This window comes from Mesocricetus auratus, unplaced genomic scaffold (genome assembly GCF_017639785.1).
Source record: "Mesocricetus auratus isolate SY011 unplaced genomic scaffold, BCM_Maur_2.0 Super-Scaffold_100043, whole genome shotgun sequence".
NCBI classification, from domain to species: Eukaryota; Metazoa; Chordata; class Mammalia; order Rodentia; family Cricetidae; genus Mesocricetus; species Mesocricetus auratus.
This window is the reverse complement of record NW_024429220.1, coordinates 1,172,262-1,197,317: the sequence shown is the minus strand read 5'-3', so window position 1 is coordinate 1,197,317 and position 25,056 is coordinate 1,172,262. Positions and strand designations below refer to the sequence as shown.

Sequence of the window (25,056 nt, the reverse complement as noted above, 5' to 3'; positions counted from 1 at the left end):
CAAAGCATTTTCCAAAAAGACAGAAATAATTTACAAGTTCTCAGAAGATGGTGAGGAAGGAAGACCACTTGCTCCCTAGAAAATGGATTCATTAGGCGAACCTACTTTTTATTATAAAAACTGTAGCACTCTGTGATTAGTTAACCAGAGAAGTAAATAAGTCAGCATATATTGAACAGTTTACTTATATGTGGTCAGATGGTTGTATCTCCAGTAAGGCTACGCACCTTATAGCAGGGAAATGTAAATATTATTGACTGAAAAAGAGGAGCAAACATGTATAAAATGCCATTGAGGAATTATCTGAAGACGGAATCCTTGAAGTGTTTCTAGATGGTTCTGCACAAACTGGCTTCTTCAGAGAGGTGTGAGAAAGGGTACATTCTAAATAAACAACTGATCACCTTTACGTACTTGTTTTGAAGGAGGCCATGAATCATCATCATAATGAACATAGCAATGACCTACACTTGAGCATGTCAGTCTTTGTGACAAATAGGAGCAAGATGACATGTCAGCATTCCAGATGTTGATGAACATAGAAACTGGAGTCTAAATTTAGTCATGATTCGATTAGAACTGAATTCATGGTTGTTATATGATTTATTTCTGTCATGAAAGCTTCCCCTACATTCCCAGACACTTGTCACCTCACATTCTCCAACTCCATATACGTTTTTAGTCCATTCTATGTTGGTGTTCTGGAACCTTTTTATATTGATTCTCCAATATTGGTTAAATACATGAAGCATATTGAGGCTAAGATAACAGGAAGTACATAGGGATATTGTGACCAGCTCAAGGACAGGTTATATGGAAAGGCGGTCAAACTAACTTTGTTTCTTAATACTGCTTGAGCTCATCAAATTAAATATTTTGTTGAATCCCATCCTGTTATATTCATGTAGTTTCACACGTGTTAGGAAGTTTGCGCCGTTTATTTTCAAATTCAACTTGAAGGCTAAACACAAAACTCTATTCTAAGTGATTCTCCTAAGCAACCAAACTAAACATTTAACTGTCTACTGGAGGTCTCCCATTGGATGTCCTTGGGCAAGGTTTTGCTATAAATGTTCTTGACTTTTTAGAACCCTTTGTCTGAAGCACTGTACACCACCCACAGCCACAACAGTGCACAGATTTCACTGTAAGCCTAATTGCTGCCTCCCATTGAATCTGATGACTCTCTACGACACCCTGTTCTTTGGCTTAATCTCTGTTGACACAAATTTTATGGGTTAGATTTCTGCTTCTTATCCTCCATCTTAACTATCCTTCTAAAAAAGTTTCTCCTCTTTATCATTTTGTAACCATTTTTTAAGTTCACCAAGTGCATCACATACGAATAGTTCATATTGTTAAATTTGTTAGTTATGATGAGAATTTCTTTTCCTTAAATGTTGCCACAGTCTTATCTTTTTGATGTTGTTGACATATATCAGAAAATTGTATTTAATTCCACTGGATTAAGTTTATTAATCCATATATTTTGTTCATCGTGGGGGAAGACTCAACAATCTACTGAAACGAAAGGTTATGAGGATTTCTTCATGGAAGTTTTGCTTTATGATTTGGGGCATGCTTTTTATATATGTGGGTCTTTATCTGCAGACACTAGCCATGTATTTAATGTTACTATCCTTTCTTACCTGAGAAAGATAAGGTAACTCCATCTCAGAGACTATAGCTTGTGTCTTCATTATTGTGGTACTCCTCCTCAACTGACACTTTCCGATTTTTCCTTTTAACTGCCCTCCGTGTTTCTAGTTTTAAAATTATGAAAGACCTATCTCATTTTAGGAATAGGAAAGGCTCAGAGAGTAGTTTGTATTTTTGTTTCCTTCAAAGCCATCATATTGGAAACTAGAGGAAAGAGAATGACATAAAATATTTGTGGGTTTTGATCCAGAGAAGTTCACAGAGGTCAAATACTTTTTCAGTGTGTATATTTAAATTCTTATCCTTCAAATTATAGTAACAAACACAGATCTAGGGCAGGGTGTTGACATTAAAACCTGGGTTCTTTAAGAGTAAAACTAAGTATGGAGAAAAGAAAGAAGTAAATGCTTATTATGTATCTACAATATTAGTTTCTTAAATCTTTTTACTTATATAAAATGAGATTTCAGTTTATATTTAGTGACTTACTGGAGAAAGAAGAACCTTTCATAGATGACTATATTATGCTATACATTATCAGAGCTACACCAGCAGTTTGGACCACACAAATCTGCCCTCTGGGAAATAATACTCTGAGATGAAACCAAAGAAATCATTTGGAAAGCTTTGTGGTACCTCCAAGAAGAAGGCCATTTCAACATCAAAAGTTGTCTGCTTATAAGATTCTAGAAAGACTTAAACATGGTCTCACATATCAAACTAGACATCATAAATATAAAATGACCTTAAAAATGGAAAGTATTTATGAACACTATGTTTAAGAATATTTGTGTATTCATAATGTGTTACATCATTAAAAGCCTATTTAAAATTTACAAACTACTCTCTGAGCCTTTCCTATTCCTAAAATGAGACAGGTCTTTCATAATTTTAAAACTAGTAACACGGAGGCCAGTTAAAGGGAAAAATCGGGAAGTATCAGTTGAGGCCACTGTCTAACCAAAGATTAATTTATAAAATAAGAAAGGAAATGAATGACAGTGTGTGGGACACAGAGAATATGACCCCTATGTTACTACTCACTGGAGCTAAAAAAAATCTAAATACAGAACTACAGAGAACATTAAAAATAGCAACTAGTGATTCAGACTTTAATCATTCAGTCTTATAACCAAGCACTAGCATTCAGCGAATTAAGTCACTACTGAAATACAGAGAACAATTTTAATATGATAGAAGTTTTCTTAATTTGGCACACCAGTTACTTTCACCTTTGTGAGACATTGACATATAAGATGGCAGTCTGACATTTCAGACGTAGAACCGAAATGGTGAGCCAAATACAAAATAAGACAGCATGCGGTCACTATGATTTGTGAGCATTTTATGTATAAATATAATATATGTATGCATATATTATATATATAGTCACAAATGAAACAGTCCATTAAATCATCTATGATCGAAAACACTTTGTGAAGGTGAATAAAATATATCATCTATATAAGTCCAACTTCATTAGAAAAATAATAGCCTGTGGAGCAAAATAAAACAATGCAATTCCTTAAAATCTTAAAAGATATTTTAAATAATAAAATATTTAAATACATTATTACCTTAATTCTTTAAATGTTATTTAATATTAATTAAATATTTAAATATAGTAATTACCATTCTTTACTAACTTTTCTGAATAATGTTGCAATTGTAGGAACCAATTTAGTAATAGTGATCAAAACACATGTCGGGGATTAGAAAATTTATTATTATTATTATTATTTCTGGTTTTTAGAGACAGGGTTTCTCTCTATAGTCCTGACTGTCCTGGAGCTCACTCTGTGGACCAGGCTGGCCTCAAACTCACAGAGATCCACCTGCCTCTGCCTCCTGAGTGCTGGGATTAAAGGCGTGTGCTACTATCACCTGAAGAGAATAGATAATCACATATCCATTTCATGAAAGGGTAAATATTTAACTACGTTTAAATGGTACGAGATGAGCAGATGCAATGACAATACTAACTAATACACTGAGAAAAGCACTTAAAAACCAACTTCAGTATTTCACTTGCGGTATTCCAATCCAAGAGAAAAAAATGTTATTTTAATACAATGCTTCAGGAAATAATTAGATTTAAATTGAGAAGAGCAGTGGAATTCAGTCAAATTTTTCTGTAAATTATATATATATATGTGTGTGTGTGTGTATACACATATATGTCATAATATATGTCACTATACATAATAATATGTATCATTAAAAGACCCAAAACCTCTAACAGAACCACTTCTTGGAATCTATCCTATAAACAAAATCAAAATTTTATTAAAATATTATTACACAAATATATGTATTACATTGCTCTGTATTTGAATGTTCAAGAAAGGAAATTTTACTTCCTCAGCAGAAGAGTTCATTTCTTGGTATCATTTCAACTCCTAATACTATCTGATATCTATGCAACAGTACAGTAAAAATATTTACTACTTATAAGTCAGTTATGCAAATGCTTGTGAAGTTCATCATGGCTACACATGACCTCAATACCAGTCACCTGTACAAAGCAAGATACTGTCTCATAAAACTGAAACAGACAAAAATAACAAAAAGTAGTTAAAAATCACATTAGTTTAAAAATGCTAAAAGTAAGACAAAAGTTAATAAAATTTTATGACAGGATAAGACATTTTTAGATGTCTTTTCTTCTTTCTTTTAAGTATTAAATCATGTAATACGTCCAGAGTCATTACATATGCCAGGTATATTCTCTATAGAGATACAAACTCTCATCAGGATCCATGTTAGAATTGGAGTGAACTGAAAACAGAGTCAAACACATTACATAACATTACTTTACATTACATGAAAAAGAACTTGCATGGGGTTATACATATGTGCGCTATGCGTCATTGTGGAGGGCAGAAGTCAATGTCAAGTGGCTTTCTCAGTCAGACTCCAGGTTCTTTCGTGAGAATGGATCTCTCATTCATCTCACGGACCAGCTACACCAGTTGAGCAACAATACATGACACCTGTAGCAACACCAACTCCTTGAGTAAGTGCTGGGTGTCAGAGCTCAGGTTCTCATGCTTGCGTGGCAAGCACTTTAATCACTGAGTCAGCTCCCGAGCCAAACATCTAGAGCTTTGATAGGATTTAATAACTTCTGGCTAACTAGAATTTAAGGGCACGTCTGACTATAACTTGGTTTCTTAATCCTATTATTTTCTTTATATTATATAACATGCTCTGCCAAGTTCCCTATCAATGTGTTCATAAAGAAATAGATTTTTTTAGTTAATCTTGTATCCTGACAATTTGCTGAAGGTGTTTATCAGCTGTAGGAGTTCCATGGTAGAGTTTTTTGGGTCATTTATATAAACTATCATATCATCTGCAAATAGTGAAAGTCTGACCTCTTCCTTTGAATTTCTATCCCCTTGATCTCCTTTTGTTGTCTTATTGCTCTAGCTAGAACTTCAAGTACAATACTGAAGAGATATAGGGAGAGTGGACAGCCTTGTTTTTTCCTGATTTTAGAGGAATCACGTTGAGTTTCTCTATATTTAGTTTGATGTTGGCTGTTGGTGTGCTGTATATTGCCCAGGACCTCCCTCAAATGATGTGACAGACTTTGATGATCCCCAATGGAAGGTCTCACCTTCCTTGGAGAGCAGGTGGGGGCTGGGGTGCTGGTAGTGGGCAGGGGGTATTGATATGTAAATAACTGTAAATAAAAAAGAAATACATACTATCTCTCCAAATATAATAATAGCGTTTTAACTTTTAAATTTAAATGATTTTTGATGTCCATAAACTTTTGATTAAATTTGCTGATGTCTGTTTTAAAATTGCACTACATTTTATAAGAATAATTATTACATATAACATTATAATCACTTATTTTGTTTGGGATAAAGCAGCACACAATACAGATCATATTCAATGGCTTCACTTCTATGGATTTCTTCTCTGTTACAGGGATACTTTTACTGAAACAGTAGAAATAAGTAGCACCAATGTGTTTTTTTCAATGTTTGAAAGATTACCTCTAAATGTAGATTATGAAGAAAACACTGGGTGTGCTTTTTGTATTCCAAATACAGAGCTCAGACATACTTCTCTACTCATGACAAATCAATATTCTAACCTTGAAGCACTGTGATTGAAAATAGGGTCATTATTTACTAAAAGTTAGCTTCGTTCCCATGTAAAAGAAAAGAAAATTTGTGACTAACAAGTAAATATAACTAAGCAAAACTGCACTTCTTGGCATAAAATGGGATTGCTTGTGTATTTTTTTCTATATTTAGTGTCATTATCACAAAGTAACACACTCTAAAAGGTAGGAATTATCAGTGTCAGTTTGATGAATTAAACATTTAGTAAAAGATACAACAAACAATTTCAGGAAATTGATGAACTTGCATATTTTTATTTTTTCTGCTATTATAATTATAGCATCTTCTTCTTCACTTTCCTGTTCAAAGTCTCCCACAAACCTACCTGGCACTCCCTCAAAGCCATAGCCAAGTTATTTTCAAATAATAAATACTAATTTTAATTCTACTCTTATTCTGATACCTCTGAATACACTGTAAAAGGAGAAAACCATTTGGTGTTCATTGACAGACGTGATTGAGATCACATATACACTCTTCAGAATAGGAACAGCATCAAAAGTAAACTATCTATGTCTAGAGGAAAGATTAGGCCTTTATAAACAAGGTTAGTGTGTGTATGTTGACAATGCTCAGCCTCTGGGAGTACCTCTTACTCTTGTAGAAGACCTGGGTTTTGATGCAAGCACCCACATGACAGCTGACAACCATTTGTAACTAGTTACATGGGATCTGATTCCATATTCAGACTTTTGTGGGAACCAGGCACAACATAGAACACACACATATGTGTAAACACACTTACACATAAAATTAAAAAATAAATACAAAAGTAAACAAAACACCCAGTCTTTCTTCTATGAAATGGGAAAATGTGTATTTTTCATAATGTTACCCTAAAAATGATAATTTGGGAAAGATGGTTATAAGATAACACGAATTTTAGTACTCAGTTATATCTGCTATTTGAAGATATTAATAGTAATATTCTAGGAATTGTAACATATCAGATACATGCATACACACACATATATGTTGTTTGTAAATTGTTTGCAAGGCCAACTCTAATTTTATATTTTTTCATTCTCCCTACACAATATTATGTGCTCAACCTTGCAAAAGTAATACACATATCTTAGCACTGCAGCACACACTGAGACTCATTCAGAGCATGCTGGTTCAGAAACAGACAACGAGGAAGCCATTTCTAATACAGAAAGGCCAGCAAGCAGCTAGTACATATCAGAAAAACGTAACAGCTATCATCCCCTTGCTACACGTAACTAATGTTTTGCTTTTGTCATCTAGTATTCTCTTTATATGTGTTAAATCCAGTTTCAGTTAAGCAATATTTAATGTAAATTTTTAGTACTCACATCAAGATCATCCTTAGCATTGTAGTAGACAACTTCATTGCTCTAAAAAGAGAGAAAAGAAAGCTGTGTTGATCATAGAGTATAAACAACAAATACTCGACCTAACAACACACTTTTGAGTATTTTAAGTAACAAATGATTTTTGGACTATTTTAAGTAGCAAGGGAAAAATAATAGTAACATAAAATTTGATAGTTACATAATCCCAGCACTCAGGAGGCAGAGGCAGGCAGATCTGTGTGAGTTTGAGATCATCCTGGTCTATAGAGCGAGTTCCAGGACAGAAAGGACTACACAGAAAAATCCTGTCTCAAAAAATATTTCTCCTATTCTCATGAAGTTATAAAATAGTGCCTATACTTCTGCAATAATAAGCAATTGAAAGTTCCCCTGAACATAGTTTTGATGAAATATACTGAAAATGTGCATTTGTGTAGATTTACTTTATTTGATGTGTCAGTGTTTTGTCTCATGATGTATGTGTACATGTGCATGTCTAGTGCCTGTGGGGGACAGAAGAGGGTGTTTTGTCTCATGGTCACATGTGCACACCTAGTGTGTGCAGAGGACAGAAGGGGGTGTTGCATCCCCCAGCACAGATGAGCTGTAGTGTAGGCTCTGGAAACTGTATTTAGATCTTTTGCAAGTATAACTAATGCTCTAACTTTTTGATCCAGCTCTTCTGTAACAACTGAAAGATTAATTAGTAACAAAAACTGTGCTGCAGAAGGACAATATAAAAGCACAAAAATGACTGTCAGGGATTTCAAACTCCCTTTCTTGCATTGAGAGGCTAGTTCTGTATACCTGCTGTAGTAATTTGGACACTATACAAAGATGCATTTTTCTGTATCTCACAAACATTTACCAGCATGAATAATTCTAAAAAGTATTAATAGCAAACTTATAATACACTCTTTTTTAAAGGATATTTAGCTGGGCTCTGTTTTTAAAAACATACTAAGTTGATGCGCAGGCCACACTAGTCAACAAAAGAAGTGAGTGATCTTTCTACCAGCCGAGCTGCCCATTACCCAAATTCTGTTCCCCAAGTCCCATCCTACATTCTTTGCCCTCACCACTCCCACCACTGCTAAGTGCTGCCCCTAACTCAGAATACTCCTATTGCTCAGGTACAGGCCACACCCGTCAGAAGAATAGATAAATTTCCCCGCCCTGCCAGCCAAACTGCCCCACTCCTCAAATTCTGTTCTCCAAGGCCAATCCCAGAGCTCTTGCCCTCCTACCTCATCATCCTCACCATGCTGAGTCCTCCTGCCCTCACCCTTGCTGACTGCCACTAATAGGTGCAGGCCATATCAGTCAGAAGAGGAGATAGAGTGACCCACCTGCCAAATGAACTGCCCCACTCCCTAGAATATGTTCCCCAAGATTCATCCCACAGACCTAGCCCCCCCCACCTCATTATCCTTCCCAATGACTTCAGATGCTCATGTGCAAGCCACACTAGTCAGAACAACAGAGATCCCCTTACTTCAACAACTGCCAAGCTGCCAGAAGACTACCTCCCAACACGGACAGAGACTCCATAAGATCAGAGGTCACCCCAGCCACCAGAAATCCAGACCACAAAGACTAGAAGGCTAAAGAAGAAACAGAAAAAAGAAGAAAAAGAAACACACACACACACACACACACACACACACACACACACACATACCAAAGCCAGGTGCCTAAATGCCAGTGTAAGAATACAATAAACAATAGCCCAGACAGTATGGCACAACCAGAGCCGAGTTATTCTGACAGCAAGACAGGAATATGCTGACATGTTCTTGTGCAGCAAAAGTACAAGAAAACAACCTTAAAAACAACTTTGTAAAAATGACAGAGGACCTTAAAGAGGAAAAGAAAAACTTTCTGGAAGAAATGGAAGAAAGGACAATCAAAAATTTGAGGATATTAATAAACCCATTAAGGAATGCAATGAAAAAACTAAACATAGGTGAAGGAAACTATTCAAGACTTGAAAACTGAAGTTGAAACAGTAAGGAAAACACAAACTGAGGGCAACTTAAAGCAATTCCAGTCAAATCAGAGACTAGACAAGGGTGATCACACTCTCCATATCTATTCAATATATTTGAAGTTCTAGCCAGAGCAATAAGACAACAAAAGGTGATCAGGGGGAAACAAAATGGAAAGGAAGAAGTCTATGTATTGCTATTTGTAGATGATATGATGAGATAGATACATAAGCAATCTCAAAAATTCTACCAGAGAACTTCTACAGCTGATAAACACCTTTAGTGAAATGATTGCATCCAAAATTAACTCAACAAGTCAGTAGCCTTCCTATATACAAACTAGAATTTGGCTGAGGACAAAATCAGGAAAACAGCATCCTTTACAGGACACACAAATAATATAAAATATCTTGGGGGTAACTTTAACCAAGCAGATGAAAGACTTTTATGATCAGAACTTCAAGACTTTGAAAAAAGAAACTCGAGAAGATTTCAGAAGATGGAAATATCACCCATGTTCATCAATCAGTAGGAATAACACAGTAAATATGGCAATCTTGCCAAAAGCAATCTACAGACTTAACTCAATTCCCATCACAATTCTGTACAGATATTGAAATGACAATACTCAATTTCACATGGAAATACAAAAAAAAAACAAGATAGCTAAAATAATTCTGTACAATAAAATAATCTTCAGAGGTATCATCATCCATAATTCTAAGTTCTACTACAGAGCTATAGCTAAAAAACAACAACAGCAACAAAAAACCCAAAAAACAAAAAACCTGCACGGTGTTAATACAAAAACTGACAGATTGAACAATGGAATCTAATTGAAGACTCAGAAATAAATCCATATACATATGAACACTTAATTTTTAACTAAGAAACCAAAATTATACAATGAGGGAAAAAGACAACTTCAAACAAATTGTGCTGGTCTATCTGGATGTTGACATGTAAAAAGATGTAAATAGGTCCATATCTATCTTCATGCAGAAAACTGAAGTTCTAGTGGATCAAGGACCTCAATATGAACCCAGTTACACCAATCCTGATAGAAGAGAAAGTGGGAAGTAGTTTTGAAGACATTGGCACAGGAAACAACTTCCTGAATAGAACCAGTAGCTCAGACACTAAGATAAACATTAATAAATGGGACCTCTTAAATTAAAGAAGATACCAGAAAATGAAAGATCGCCCATGCTCTTGGATTGGTAGGATCAACACAATAAAAAATGGCAATCTTGCCAAAAGCAATCCACAGATTCAATGCAATCCTCATCAAAATACCAGCACAATTCTTCACAGACTTTGAAAGAACAAGAGACCCAGGATAGCCAAAACAATCCTGTACAATAAAGGAATTTCTGGAGGCATCACCATCCCTAACTTCAAGCTCTATTATAGAGCTATAGTCCTGAAAATAGCTTGGTATTAGCACAAAAATAGATAGGTAGACAAATGGAATCGAATTGAAAACCCTGATTTTACCCACACACCTATTAACACTTGATTTTTGACAAAAAGGCTAAAATTATACAATGGAAAAAAGAAATCAGCTTCAACAAATGGTGCTGGAATAACTGAATATTGGCATGCAGAACTGCAGATAGATCCATGTCTGTCGCCTTGCACAAAACTGAAGTCCAAATGGATCAAAGACCTCAACATAAATCCAGCCACACTGAACCTCTTAGAAGAGAAAGTGGGAGGTATTCTTGAATAAATTGGTACAGGAGAGCACTTCCTGAACATAACCCCAGTAGCACAAACACTGACATCAACAATTAACAAATGGGACCTCCTGAAACTAAGAAGCTTCTGTAAGGCAAAGGACACAGTCAGCAAGACAAAAAGGCAGCCCACAGAATGGGAAAAGATATTCATTATCCCCGTATCTGACAGAGAACTGATCTTCAAAATTTGCAAAGAACTCAAGAAGCAAGTCTCCAAAACACCAAAGGATGCAATTAAAAAGTGGGGTACAGAACTAAATATAGAATTCTCAATAGAGGAGTCTAAAATGGCTGAGACTTAAAGTACTCAACATCCTTAGCCATCAGGGAAATGTAAATCAAAACAACTCTGAGATACAATCTTACTCCTGTCAGAATGGCTAAAATCAAAAACACCAATGATAGTTTGTGCTGGAGAGGATGTGGAGAAAGGGGAACACTGGTCCATTGCTGGTGGGAGTGCCAACTTGTACACCCACTTTGGAAATCAGCATGGAGATTCCTCAGGAAAATGGGAATAAACCTACCACAAGACCCAGCAACTCCACTCTTAGGCATATACTCAAAAGATGCCCATTCATACAACAAGGACATCTGTTCCACTATGTTCATAGCAGCATTATTTGTAATAGGCAGAACCTGGAAGCAACCTAGATGCCCTTCAACTGAAGAGTGGATAGTGAAAATGTTGTACATTTACACAATGGAGTACTACTCAGCAGAAAAAAAACCAATGGAATCTTGACATTTGCAGGCAAATGGATGGCACTAGAAGAAACCATCCTGAGTGAAGTAACCCAGTTACAAAAAGACAAATATGGTATGTACTCACTCATATATGGATTCTAGACATGGATCAGGGGAGTGCCAGCCTACAACTCCATTGACAGAGTGTCTGGGAAACAGGAAAGAACCTAAGAGAGATATGCATGGTACCCCAGAGAAGAGGAATGAGGCAAGATCTCCTGAGAAGATTGGAACCCAGTGACAGAGAGGCAGGAGTGATGAGCAACGGGGTAAAGAATGGGCTGCTGAAACCTGCAGAAACAGCTGACCTGAACAAAGGGGAGCTCTTGGACTCCGGACAGACAGCTGGGAGGCCAGCATGGGACTGATCCAGACCCCCTGAATATGGGTGTCAGTGAAGACGCCTGGACAACCTATGGGGCCTTGGGCAGTAGATCAGTATTTATCCCTGGCATACAAATAGACTTTGTGTATCCATACCACAAAGAGGGATGCTGTCTCAGTCTGGACTCTTGGGGGGTGGGCCAGGACCTTGCCCTGAACGAAATAACAGACTCTGGATATCCCCTATGTGGAAGGGAGTGGGGATAGGGTGGGAGGTTGGAGGGGGTCATAGGGAGTGTGGGAGGAGGGGAGGGAAAGGAAGTTGAGATTGACATGTGAAGCAAACTTTTTCTAAAAAAAAGTAATAAAATATAATTAAAAATAAAATGAAATAAAAAATGGGACCTCATGAAATGAAAAAGCTTCTGTAAGGCAAAGGACACTATCAACAGGACAAAATGACAGTTTACAAAATTCAAAATATCTTCACCAACCCCACATCTGACAGAAGGTTGATTTTCAAAATACATAACAAACTCAAGAATCTAGACATCAAGTAACCAAATAATCAAATTGGAAATCTCTGAAAATAGGGAATCAATATGCCTGAAGATCTAGCTATACTATTCCTGGGCATATGTCCAAAAGATATTCTGCCATACTACCAAGACCTTTTGCTCAACTATGTTCATAGTGACTTTATTCTTAATAGCCAGGAGCTATAAACAACCTAGATGTCCCTCAACCAGAGAACGGATAAAGAAAATGTGGCATATTTACACAATGGAGTATTACTCAGCTGTTAAAAACAAATGGATAGAACTAGAAAAGATCATCCTGAGTGCGGGAACCCACACCCAGAAAGACAACAGTGATGTGTACTCACTTATAAGTGGATATTAGCTGTAAAGTAAAAGGATAACCATGGTATAATCTACAGACCTAGGGAAGCTAAGTAACAAGGAGGGCTCAAGGGGGAGATGCACGAATCTCACTATAAAAGGTAAATGAAACAGGTACTGACAGTGGATGGAGGGCTTGTATAACGGTGGGGATGGGACAGGAAGGATCAGGTTAGGGGAGAATGGAGAGAGAGACAGAGTACTGGGAGAGACAACTGGAATCTGGGAGCATCTCTGAGATGAGCTAGAATCCTAGAGTAATGGAAACTCCCAGGAATCTATGAAGGTGACCCTAGCTAAGAAAGCTAGCAATAGGGAACATGGATCCTGAATTGGCCATCTCCATAACTAGCCAAGTCTTCCAGGAGAGGATCTGGGACACCAGCCTAGGCACAAAACCTCAACCTACAATTTGTCCTGCCTGCAAGATGTGCTGGGTTGAAGACTGCACAGAAATTGTGGGAGTGGCCAACCAATGTCTGATCCAGCTTGAGATCAAAACCATGAGAAGGTGCCCACCTGACACTTCCTACAGGGCCAACACCCAGAGGTGAGTCAGCACAGACACCTCAGGATAGAACCAAACACAACTGCCCACAACAAAACATTGGTCAGAAATGATTCCTAATGAAATTCTCCTATATCCTTAGATTGGAAACTAGCCCAAAGGTCATCAGAGAGGTTTCACACAGCAACTGATGCTATTAGATCCAGAGAGCCACAGCCAATCATGAGGTGGAGTTCGGGAAACCTGAGGAAGAGGGCAGGGGATTGTAGGAGTCAGAGAGATCAAGGACACCACAAGAACACTTGGGTTCATAGGGTACACATGGGACTGCCCTCTGCACAGGAGTTACAGTTGGGGGAGCTTGGAACTCTTGTGGACTCCTAGCGGTGAGAGTAGGTACTACTTCTGACTCTGTTGTCTGCCTCTAGGACCCTGTTCTCCTACCCTGCCTTTTCTCACTGAAACTTGATATACTATGGCTGGTTGATATCAAGGGGAGACCTTTCTTAACAGGGGAGTAGATGGGTTGGGAGTGTATGGGGTCTGGAAGAAGAGGAGGGAAAGGAAACTGTGGTTGGGATGTAAAAAATAAATAAATATAAAAGAACCCAGATACTAAGTTATTATAGTTGCTTTATAGAAAGAAAATATGTGAAAGTCATGACATTTAGAAAAAAAGCAGTTAATGGCCTCACTTTGGAAATCTGGACATATGACTCTACAGTTAAGTTCATGCACTGCTCTTTTATGGGAATTGAGTTCAATTGCCAACAGGAACACAGCATGGCTTGTGACCACCTGTCACTCTAAGCTTCAGGAAACTTGAAGCTCTTATAAGGACTCTGGGCATTTTTGCTCACTCAAGCAAGCATGGTAGTATGCAGACTCTCTCTGTCTCTTTCTCTGTCTCTGTCTCTCTCTCTCACACACACACACACACACTCTTATAAATCCTCTCTCTCACTGTCTCTGTCTGTCTCTGTCTCTGTCTCTCTCTCTCTCTCTCTCTCTCTCTCTCTCTCTCTCTCTCTCTCTCTCTCTCTCTCTCTCTCTCTCTCACACACACACACACACTCCTATAAATATTTGGAAAAAAAATCATGAGTTCACAGTCTCAGTATATGTTGAATGCTTGCATCACCGTGAAGGAAAACATGGTTTCCTTTCTCAACTTGCTAAAAACCAAGAACAGGATCCAGCTTTAGTTGATTTGAAAAGCGTGTCTTGAGACCGAGGAGACTATACTAGCCTCTACAAATACTAAAGAACCCCAAACTGTAAATAACTGAGAATATGGTTCATTTCCCTGATTAAAACCCATAAATTGGAATTTAATTCACAAAGGATTGATTGTACTTTTAAAAATATCATTTGATTTTTGAAGTGACTGGGTAGTGAACTTTACCAAGCACAGACTTTCCAATTCCGGAAACTTCTCCCAGCATCCCTTGTGACTGAATTAAACATAAAAGCAGGCGACACCCCCAATACCCCTTGAGACCCACACCTAATCACTGCTTTATTGATCCCACTTGCAATGCGGTCACTTATTTTTCAGAGACAATTTTCAGTTTGGAATGCAGATCCTGACAACAGCTTAGACACAGAGTAAGTGAGCCTCCATGGTAGACTTCATTTGTATCATATGCTTCTTGCATTTACCAAATCAGAACATGTGGAGAACTGAGTGAAGCTGTGTTAAATCCCAAGCACTTCAGGGCCATCTTATCAACAGAAACATTAATACGTATGCACCATTGTGGAAGTCAGGAAAAGCCGGAAATGAATTAAACTCACTCACCCTTACTGGAAACAGTATAGCCTGAGGGCATAGGATTACATTTGAAAGACAGTACCGAGTCAATAGACTCAACTGATTAATGAAACTGTTTCCTGTGTGTGATCATGTAAAGAGGTTCAGGCTTCCATTTGTGAGGGTGTGCCGCATTCAGGAGCCGATCAAGTATGACAAAACATTCTAGGATTTACTGAAACTACACACTCTGAATTTGCTAAGAAAAACTGCCCAAGAAATTTAAATTCAGCCAAGTAAAATTAAATGCAAAAATTCAAATGTGAGATTTCTAACTTATACCCATTTTTACTGTGCTACAATTTCACATAAATCCTGTTATTTAACTATGCTTTCAGAAATTGTTCATTTCTCCTAAAATCATTGGAAAATGATTAATATGAAATTTATTTCATTCTTTTGCATATATACCAGGTCTGTGTTTGAGATGACATCATTCATTATACTTGATATTTTAAAATGAACTGAAGAAAATACAAATGCCGCATATGTGTTTATGATTTAAATTTAATATATATATTATAATATACAAACTGCAAGTACATAGTTACATTACACTAAATTAGTCATAAAGTTATAATGTTTTCTAAACATCTGCATCCCATTTTTAAGCCAAATATGTAAATTTTTCTATTTTAAAAGAGTTAATTCTTAACATAGTTATTTTTACATCATCTAAAACATATTTAAATTTAGGACAAATGTATTTTAGGAGACGATAAGACAATGATGAGACACCAAGTTAAATCCCTGTTCTCAGGTTGGGAAGGTGACAGACCTTACTGGAATGAGCAACACCTATCCATGCACACCTTACAACTACATATCTTCTCTGCCAGTAAAATTGATGTGACTTTAGGAGCACCGCCAGTAAATGTGACATAGCAAATGTCAATAGTAGCATATATTTCTTTATTTCCTCACTAAACTTAACAAGAAAGTCCAATTGGTTAATTCACTAGGATGAATGTGTTTAAGAATCAGTATTTGGAGACAGTTTGACTTTGAATTGGTTACATAGTACTCATCTATAGCAAAGTGACCTAAAATTGTAACATGAGCAAATTTTGTAACCATATTAAACATTATTTTCTGGTTCCAATTCTTTATATTTTTCTTTAGAAAACAACAGTATTGTTTGGAATTTTTATTTACATATTTTGGACATTGTTTGCCTCAGAGATGACTAAGTTTGAGAGATCTCATAATAAGCATCAATTATTCTTCATGTCATATTCATTCACAGTGCACATTTCTGGTGCATATAAACATAATGCGGTATATACGGTGAATTAAACTAAAGCAGCACTCAATAAAGTGATTCAAGTCAGGAAGCCACCCAACTCCATGCAGAATGAGATGAAGGCACAATTCACAGAAACGAAGAATAACTCATTGACTCTGGCAAATTCTATATTCAGAGTTTTGATTAGAATGGCCTCACTACCAAAAGAAAATTACTAGAGGAAATCTTATTTTCAAAGAATAAAGCTGGATGCTAAAAGACAGATTCCAAAGAGGGGCAAAGTCTCAGGCAGACTCCTCCCTTGACAGTATCCCCTGCCTCCAGCCTACTTAGGACTTTGTTTAGGACGATTTCTGGATCAGAATAAGGAGTCAGATCCCAAACCCTCAACAGTTACTTCAATGTAGGTGGTTCCATGACTTGAATGATTTCTTTATTGCACTTGGATTTAGTGTAACATTTCTCCACATATCTTGGTATGTATTTTATGGAGCAGAAACAATAGTTGTAAATGAGTATGGCATGAAGAGTAACTGCTGCTAACCCTTATGCTAACCCTATTCTTACAACCATCAGCCATTATGCCTTCTCAGTTCTAAGTGCTGGAGAAACAAGATGACTAATATAAATGTTCTATCCAAGGGAGCAAAGGCACTCACTTCAGCACCTAAGCGGCATGAAGATCCACATGAGGTCCAGCAATACTCTAACATTCTACATTAAAAATCTCTTGGTATCTGCAGACAATAGGTAATTAGACATTACAAAGAATTAGCTATATTTCTGCTTTATTAATAAGAAGGTGGGGAAAGAAGAGATTATTAATCACTTACCTAGCCTCACTGAAAGTTCCCAGATCCTTCCTTCCAGAAAGTGGTCAGACCAGTATTATTTACTGGTTTAATTTAACTATAGCAAATAAACTAAAAGCATAGGTATTGGTTATAGAATGAACTATTTTTCATTAATTATAACTAAATGTTTTGATGAAAATTATTGACTAACATCACCTAAGAAAATAGTCCAGATCGAAACAGCAGTTTTCAATGGTTTTCAGAGTAAGGTAAAACATCATGGAATAAAGCCTGCAACAGCTTCAACTAGATCGTGGATTAGTAAAAACTACAGAGGGCTATTTCTCATAATTAAGTTATCTCAGGGGACATAAACAAATAGTTTTGCTTCTGATTTTAATCAACTAAGTTAAATGTGTATTATCTCCTTGAAATAAATTTCCTTGTATGGTCCATTCTAATATAATACTGCTGCTTGGTGAAATTTAAAACATCCCCTAGTAAGTTGAGAGATAAATTACTTTACTCTTTCGGTACACATTGGGATTCAAAAATCAAATCTGGGCAAAATAGGCTACTCCATCTTAAAAATGTATATTATGAATGACAGCTCTGGCAGGGGAGTTTCCTATAAAAGTTGTTCTCTGATGAATAGCTTTGTTAAAATCTGAGGTCTCAGAACTAAGCTCCCCTGAAGAAATAAGATCCTTTTATGGGTGACTTAAATATTGGAACCAGAAGTTATGAATGTATAATCCACAGCCAAATGCATGATGCTCCCAATATTCCACCAGAGACCAACTTTCTGTAAAATTTGATAATTCTTTTTCCTCAGTGATATCCTGGGTTCTACACAGCCTGATACATTACATATAGCTGTATTTCCACATTGTTTTTCTTTGAAAGCAGGATTGATTAATTTTTATCATTCCTGACTTTCAAATTAAAACCAGATGAAACTATGGCTATTCTTAATTAAAACAGACACATGGCTATAATTTTTGCATGCCAAGATTCACAGTTTAGCTTGTCATGTGTTAGTCAAATTTTATTAAAGTATATTAATAAAAAGTTTGATCCAGAAACCACAGACCTCATGTCTAATGTCTGTGTCCAGAACAACTATAGAGTGTGTGTGTAATGGCAACTGACTCCCCTGCAACACTGTGTAAATCAAAAACAAATTAGGAACCAGTAAAGCAGGCTTAGTTTGCATGTGTGCGGTGTGTGAAAATGTAAAAATTTAGGGACCAGTAAAGCAGGCTTAGTTTGCAGGTGTGCAGTGTGTGAAAATGTAAAAATTTAGGAACCAGTAAGGCAGGCTTAGTTTTCATGTGTGCAGTGTGGGAAAATGTAAAAATTTAGGAACCAGTAAGGCAGGCTTAGTTTGCATGTGTGCGGTGTGGGAAAATGTAAAAATTTAGGGACCAGTAAGGCAGGCTTAGTTTTCATGTGTGCGGTGTGTGAAAATGTAAAAATTTAAGGACCAGTAAAGCAGGCTTAGTTTGCATGTGTGCGGTGTGGGAAAATGTAAAAATTTAGGGACCAGTAAGGCAGGCTTAGTTTGCATGTGTGCGGTGTGGGAAAATGTAAAAATTTAAGGACCAGTAAAGCAGGCTTAGTTTGCATGTGTGCGGTGTGTGAAAATGTTTAAACAGAGCACCTCTTTAAAGCACTCTCACAGCATTGTATCCATTTACTGTGAGGATTCTATGAGCAAGTTGAGAAAATGAAATTGGTAAGAAAAGGAAAGGGACAAAACAGGAGCAGAGTTGGATTTGGTTGTCAGTGTCACCAAGTCACTGGACTGAAGACATTGGGGACATCCATGTATGTGTTATAAGAGAAGAGGTAGACCGTGAAGCTACTGGTACACAGGGTGACAGTTGGTTCCCATTGTGTACAAGACAAAAGAAATGAGGTGATTACTGGGAAAGTGTTTAGCTCTGAGGCATTCACAAGTGTTTACAGCTATTATACACATAAAGGAAAAAATCAGGAATACAAATTCATGCTTAACGTTTTAACATTTTGCTCATAAGGACAGATGTCTAGTAAAGCTTTATTCATTCCAAGCCTGTGGTGATGCCTAAACACATGTTGGACCTGTTGATTTTTAGAACCTAATTGATCAAGAAGACCACGTGCAGCTCTCAGTTGTGTATGAGGAAGGCTCCTGCCATGCTAAGCTGACAGCAGTACCTGTCTTTACATATGGAATTAAGTGTTGTCTTTCCCAGCCTCCTCCTGAGCTTCCTGCCTTTATGAATGCAGGGTTACTATTTCCTAGAGACAGTAAATTCTAATGCACACTCACCTAATAGTGGTTAGTCTTTAAGAAAGTCATTCATCTTATGTTGTTTCATAATTTATCTTAAAATACAGATTCAATGTAATACTGATGCAATTAACTTAATGAAAGAATAAGACAGGAAAACAATGCATTCCTTCTGTAAGCTTATTTTTGTTACTTATGAAACATGTTGTTTTCCATTTAGTCTTCAAGTGATTTTCATATTTATAACGTCATTGGGTTAAGTTCCATTATAGTGCCTGTGAAGTAAAATATTACTAAATAGCTCAGCATACATTAACCAATCATTAAGTCAAAGTCTCCTAAGGGAATTGACGAGAGTAAAAAGTAATATATCCACTATTGTGCTTAGTTTCATAGCCACCCAAAGGGACTCTATCCTTAATATTTATGGTGAAACTACTGACACAATTGGAAATACCACCGTTAGTGAAACAAAAAACTGTCCTACTACCCAATAGAAAATGTGAATTATGTCTACAAAGAAGAGATATACTTTTAATGGAGAGATTATTGTATTTCAGATTGAGTAGTGACAGGGTTTTACAAACCCACAAGAGTGTTTTGAATACTGTTAACACTGTACTGTCTGAAATAGTCATCAAAGGCTAGAGGAGATTATTAAAAATTGCACATTAAGGGGCTGGAAAGATGGCTCAGCCATTAAAGTCTATGCTCACAACCAAAAATATAAGAAACTGCACATTGAGACAGTAAAACACTCAAAATATATGCAGCTTTTTAAAAAGTTTCAAATAGAACAAACACGTATGTACACATCACATGAAATTACAACACACGTGTGCACACACGCGCGCGCACACACACACACACACACACGATTCAACTAAAATATAGTATAAACCATTCTTGGAACAAACCAAGAAGAAACTCCGAGCAGAAATTTACTTCAGAGTTCCTGGGACCTTAGACCTCAACAAAGATCTACTTCTTTCAGTATTAAGAACAGTGCCAATTTATTTTTTCATCTTATAGGTGTTAATAGTAATCTGCCTCAGAGCTATTAGAGTGCTCCAAATGAATTTAATAAATAGAAAACCCAAGACACTGAGAAAAGGCAAAAGTAGAATATGAGAAGTTGAATACGTTGTTTTCCCCCGAATCTCCCAGGAGTTTCAGCTCATAAGTAAGCGCTTGTCCTGATGCTGGAGGACATGCTCTACTTTGCTTCACTGTGCCGTTCCAGGGAAGCTTTGATTACAATCATTAAAATGATTAATATCTAATCCACAAAAATCTTTCATTTACCATGCTCTTCCTGCTGACTTAGAAAACACCAAGCTCTTCTTGATTTCTGATCGAGGTTAAGGGCACTTGACCATACTACATGAGATGCTCGCAATAAAGTCATGTTAATATGTCCTCCTGTTCTATCATTAGCAGCACATTTCCAAATGAATCCCTATTAATCTCAGAAATTACCACACTGAAACAAAATATAAAGGCTCACATTATGGATGTGAATTAATTACTGAGCGCAAAATAATCTGTCAAAACCTAAGGCCTAAAGAATATTAAAGGTACCGCTGCTATTCCAGTTCATCTCATTTTTTTTGCTGGCCACAAGGAGCACAGGGAGAGACACAGACACGGGTAGGGTGTGCCTAGTGCAGGCTGAGATCGCCTTAAATTGCTCAAAGCTGGCACCATCTTTTAGATACAGAAGAGCCCGATCTTGTCAAAGATAGTATGTGAAAAATTTAATTAATCTTTCAGCACATTGCTATCTGAAATCCCCACTCCTATTATTTCACGCTCCACATGGAAACAATGGGTTTCTGCACCCTACATGAAGAGGGAGAATACAATGAGTAGTGCTAAAACTAACATTTTTGTTTCTTTGGAAAGCCTGCTCTCCTTTAGTCCATTTAAGGCAAGAGTCGTAAAACCCAGCCCCCTGAAAGCAGAAAGGAAACCCATTTAAAAGTGAGTTATATGCAAGGAACTAATCTGGGAAGTCTACACAAGACTGCTGTAGCATAGCTCTCAGACTAAGGCATCGGGAGCCCTGTGCTCCTGTTTAGGAACAGGGCTGCAGAGAACAATATTTGCCTGAAAGATAAAGGGAAAGCCAAGGGGGAAGCTGCAGGGGCAGCAAAGAACAAAGGGTGATTAGGTGAGCTTGGAATTCTAGAACTCAGAGGCCAGAGTCCTGCTTTCTCTCAGGACTCTGAAGATGTGCATGCACGCGGAAGCTTTCCTTGCTAAGACCATCTTCCTCAGCCTCCCCTCCTCTTAACACTTCTAAGGGCACCTTTTGTTGCTCACCAACTCCATGTCAGGGACAACATGAGTAGTCAGTCACTCTCTGGTTTCCATGGGCTAATAAGAGAAGCCCTGATTCACAGACCAACTGCATTCTGATGCTCACCCTGCTGGCTTCTCACACTGCACTGTGCTCTGTTGTGTGGCTGTGAGAAGGCAGAGGTTGGGAAGCTGGCAGACTGAGACCAGTGCTTGGCTGAAGAGCATCACAACAGTTGACTATGACACCCAAGACTGTGCTTCCTTACAAGCTCCACGAAACCTTCTGTAACTAGCCTTGTCCTCTGCAGAATAGGCCTTAGTGGACTGATTTCCACCTGCTACACATTTGATTCACCAGAAATGGACACAGAGGCTACAACGTGATCCATGGTAATCTGTTTAGGAGACGATAATACCATCTGATACTGGGGTTTGCACGGCACTGCCAGAGAAGTCCCAGGTTCAGATGAATGAAGGAAGGCCTGAGCAGAGACAGGGACTCAAACTGTTTGTGAAGATTCAGCACAGTTACACGGGCAATGGTATGGGACAAAGAAGAAACACTAATGGCCCAGAAGAACCCACTATGCAGCATTAGGCTTTTTGATTCTTTTAGATAATACAGACTTTGCACACACACTAAAATACAAGTAACTCTACATACATATGACTTCTGTCATGTGTCTCAGCATCTGAGATCTCTGTTAATGCATTTTAGTATTGTAATTAGACAAAACCCATCTTCTGACGTCTAGAGTGCCTCCGTCTCAAAGCCTGGGGTACAAGTTTGCTTTAGCTGTTGGCCAGGGGTCCTCAGGCATTCCTCTTTGCCAAGATTTTATGCTTTTACCAGGCTTTCCACCAGTCATGTGGGAGCTCTCTCTGCCCCCCTCTGCTAGCTTAGAGACACCAGGAAACACCCACAGGAGAACAGAGAGGAGCAGAACAGGAATAAAGAAATTTAAAATGTGTATGTTTAAGAACAACTGGAAATCCATCACCTGGGGTCATTTTATAGACTGAGTGTGTATGCCCTCGACATTAGTCAGCATTTTTAAACCTGGCCATTCCCACAGAGTGCAGCAAGGTCAGAAAGCCATCAAATGAGAGGGCTGCAGTTACAAGAGGGGGCAGCCAGGAAACCCTGGGCCAAGGGGCCTTGTTATGTGCTGATGGGATGTGTTAGGGAAAGAGCTGTATCTGCTATAGCCATTCAGGGAGTGCTTAGAGACCAAGCACAGAACAAATCAACAGATGACCTTCAGCACTGGCCAGTTACAGCAGGACTGCCCAGCCACAGAGCTTGCCTCTGTCACGTGGTGTATAGGGAAACACTGGCATACTACTCACTGAGTCTTACAGTAATAATGTTAGAAAGTGCTGGTTCTTGTCTAGTGGGGACCTTTATGATGTGAAGGAATTACACAGCCTATGCTAAGGAAGGAAAAATACAAGAGAGCTATACAACTGTGCTGAACCACAAGTCAGGGCGACTGTCTTCCATCCCAGGGACAATTCTTCACCAGTTCCGGGAAACCACCCATTAATCTGCTCAAAACTCTTTTCTTATGTCATGGTGAGCAAAGAACTCCAACATGAAAAGAATGCACTGATAATTTAATGTCACAATTTATCTGAGAGAGTTTTTCAAAATGTAGGGGGAAATGTAGGTTTATTGTTATCCAGAAGTTAATTTTTTTGATGTTTTATAAAATTATAATGAGGGCCATCTGTTTAAGCATTCAAACTATATTTACTTAAACAGTATACAAATGAAATAAAAAAGTTGAAGTACCAAGTTAAAAGGGTATTTATTTGTGTTTAATATAAATTATGAAATGCAGTTTTAAATGATAAAGTGAGTATTCATTTTAAAAAACAATGAAAGCATGTCTAAAGTAGGTTTACCTAAGTTGATGTAATTTCAACTATATGCAAAATATTGCAGGGATATTGGGCTAATTAGAGTCTTCTACATTTTAAAATATCATTCCACACATGCTTAGAACAAAGGCACACATTAATGTATTCAGTTTGATCATAATTTCTTTTTTACTACATAAGAAACTCAGTATGAAAAAAATTTTACATTTAAAAGATCAAACAATTTCAAAGTCAACATCCAGGTGTGAAAAGTGAAGAGAATGCATTAGCACCCAATTAACCTTTACAGACACTATTTCTCCCCACAAAAGCAGAAGGCTGGATTTCCTTCTCCATATGGTGATGAGTTTGGCTACTCTCATGGTTACTTGTCAAATGAAAATATAACAGACCTGGAAACACCCAAGAGGATAAAGGGAACTGACAGCAGATCAAACAAAATGACTGTTTGTATCTTCATTTTTAATCTAAATTTATCGAATTATAGCCCCACGGCATTATGATACAAGATAAACCTAAAAGGGATTATCAGCATTTATAAATACTAACATACGTTTTCTCCTTTTTTTTTTTCAATCTCAAGTAGAGAATAAAAAAAAACACAGGCAATTGTTTGATATTTCTAGAAGTTGCTTAGGCAATCAAACAAAAGAAATGTCAGATGTTAGTAAATAAGAAGGTTGGAAAGGGCTCTAGAGTTTTCTTTTTATAAAAGAAGACATCTTTCACACTTAGATGATTTAAATTTGTCCAGAAGCTTCACAACATGAAGGTGTGAAGTACATGCTGTAAACACATTACCTGTGATGAGCTCACCCTGTGTTGTAGATTTTACACATACATGTTGTACCTTGTTACCTGTGAAACTCTGCCTGTGTCATGGATGTTACAAGGATGACTGACTGCTTAGAACATGGCTATAATGGAGAGTTGAGTGGTGTAGGTACACAGGCAAATTCTTTTGGGCTGTCTTTAGCCCATCAGTAACTGTTCACTGTGTGTCTGGCCTCACAGTTCTGCAAGCATCACTAAACCTATTTGTAACGTTGTAACTTAACCAATCACTAGCTTTCACCCACACAGAAGCTAAGGATGTCACCTGATGGATTCTGGGACCCTAGCAGAGACATCCACTCTGAGCTACCCCTGCTGTCTGATGTTCCCACCAACACATTTCTTTAAACATTTTGATTTGTGGCTTTCTTTTGTTCTACAAGCATAAAATCTTCCTGAAACTGTTTCCTCGTTGAAACATGGTATTCGGGGCAAACTCAACCCATATTTTGTGGGCACAACTTGTCATGCTCAGCTAAAGAATAAGCTGTCTTTTATTTCCTTGGAGGTGTGAGCTCCGCATTTTGTTAAGCATATACAATGTAGGATGACTAAATTGAGGTAATTAGCATCAC

The 25,056-nt window shown here is 37.5% G+C and overlaps 1 protein-coding gene across 6 annotated transcripts in view; it reads right to left on the bottom strand.

The window, feature by feature from the left end:
* The window catches only part of Cacna2d1 (calcium voltage-gated channel auxiliary subunit alpha2delta 1), a 410,041-nt gene that overhangs the window by 156,838 nt on the left and 228,147 nt on the right, over positions 1–25,056 (bottom strand). For all 6 annotated transcript variants that reach the window (XM_040735177.1, XM_040735179.1, XM_040735180.1 and 3 more), the window contains exon 5: positions 7,118–7,159. In XM_040735177.1, coding sequence (XP_040591111.1) covers positions 7,118–7,159 — 42 coding nt within the window. The remainder of the gene's footprint in view (positions 1–7,117; positions 7,160–25,056) is intronic.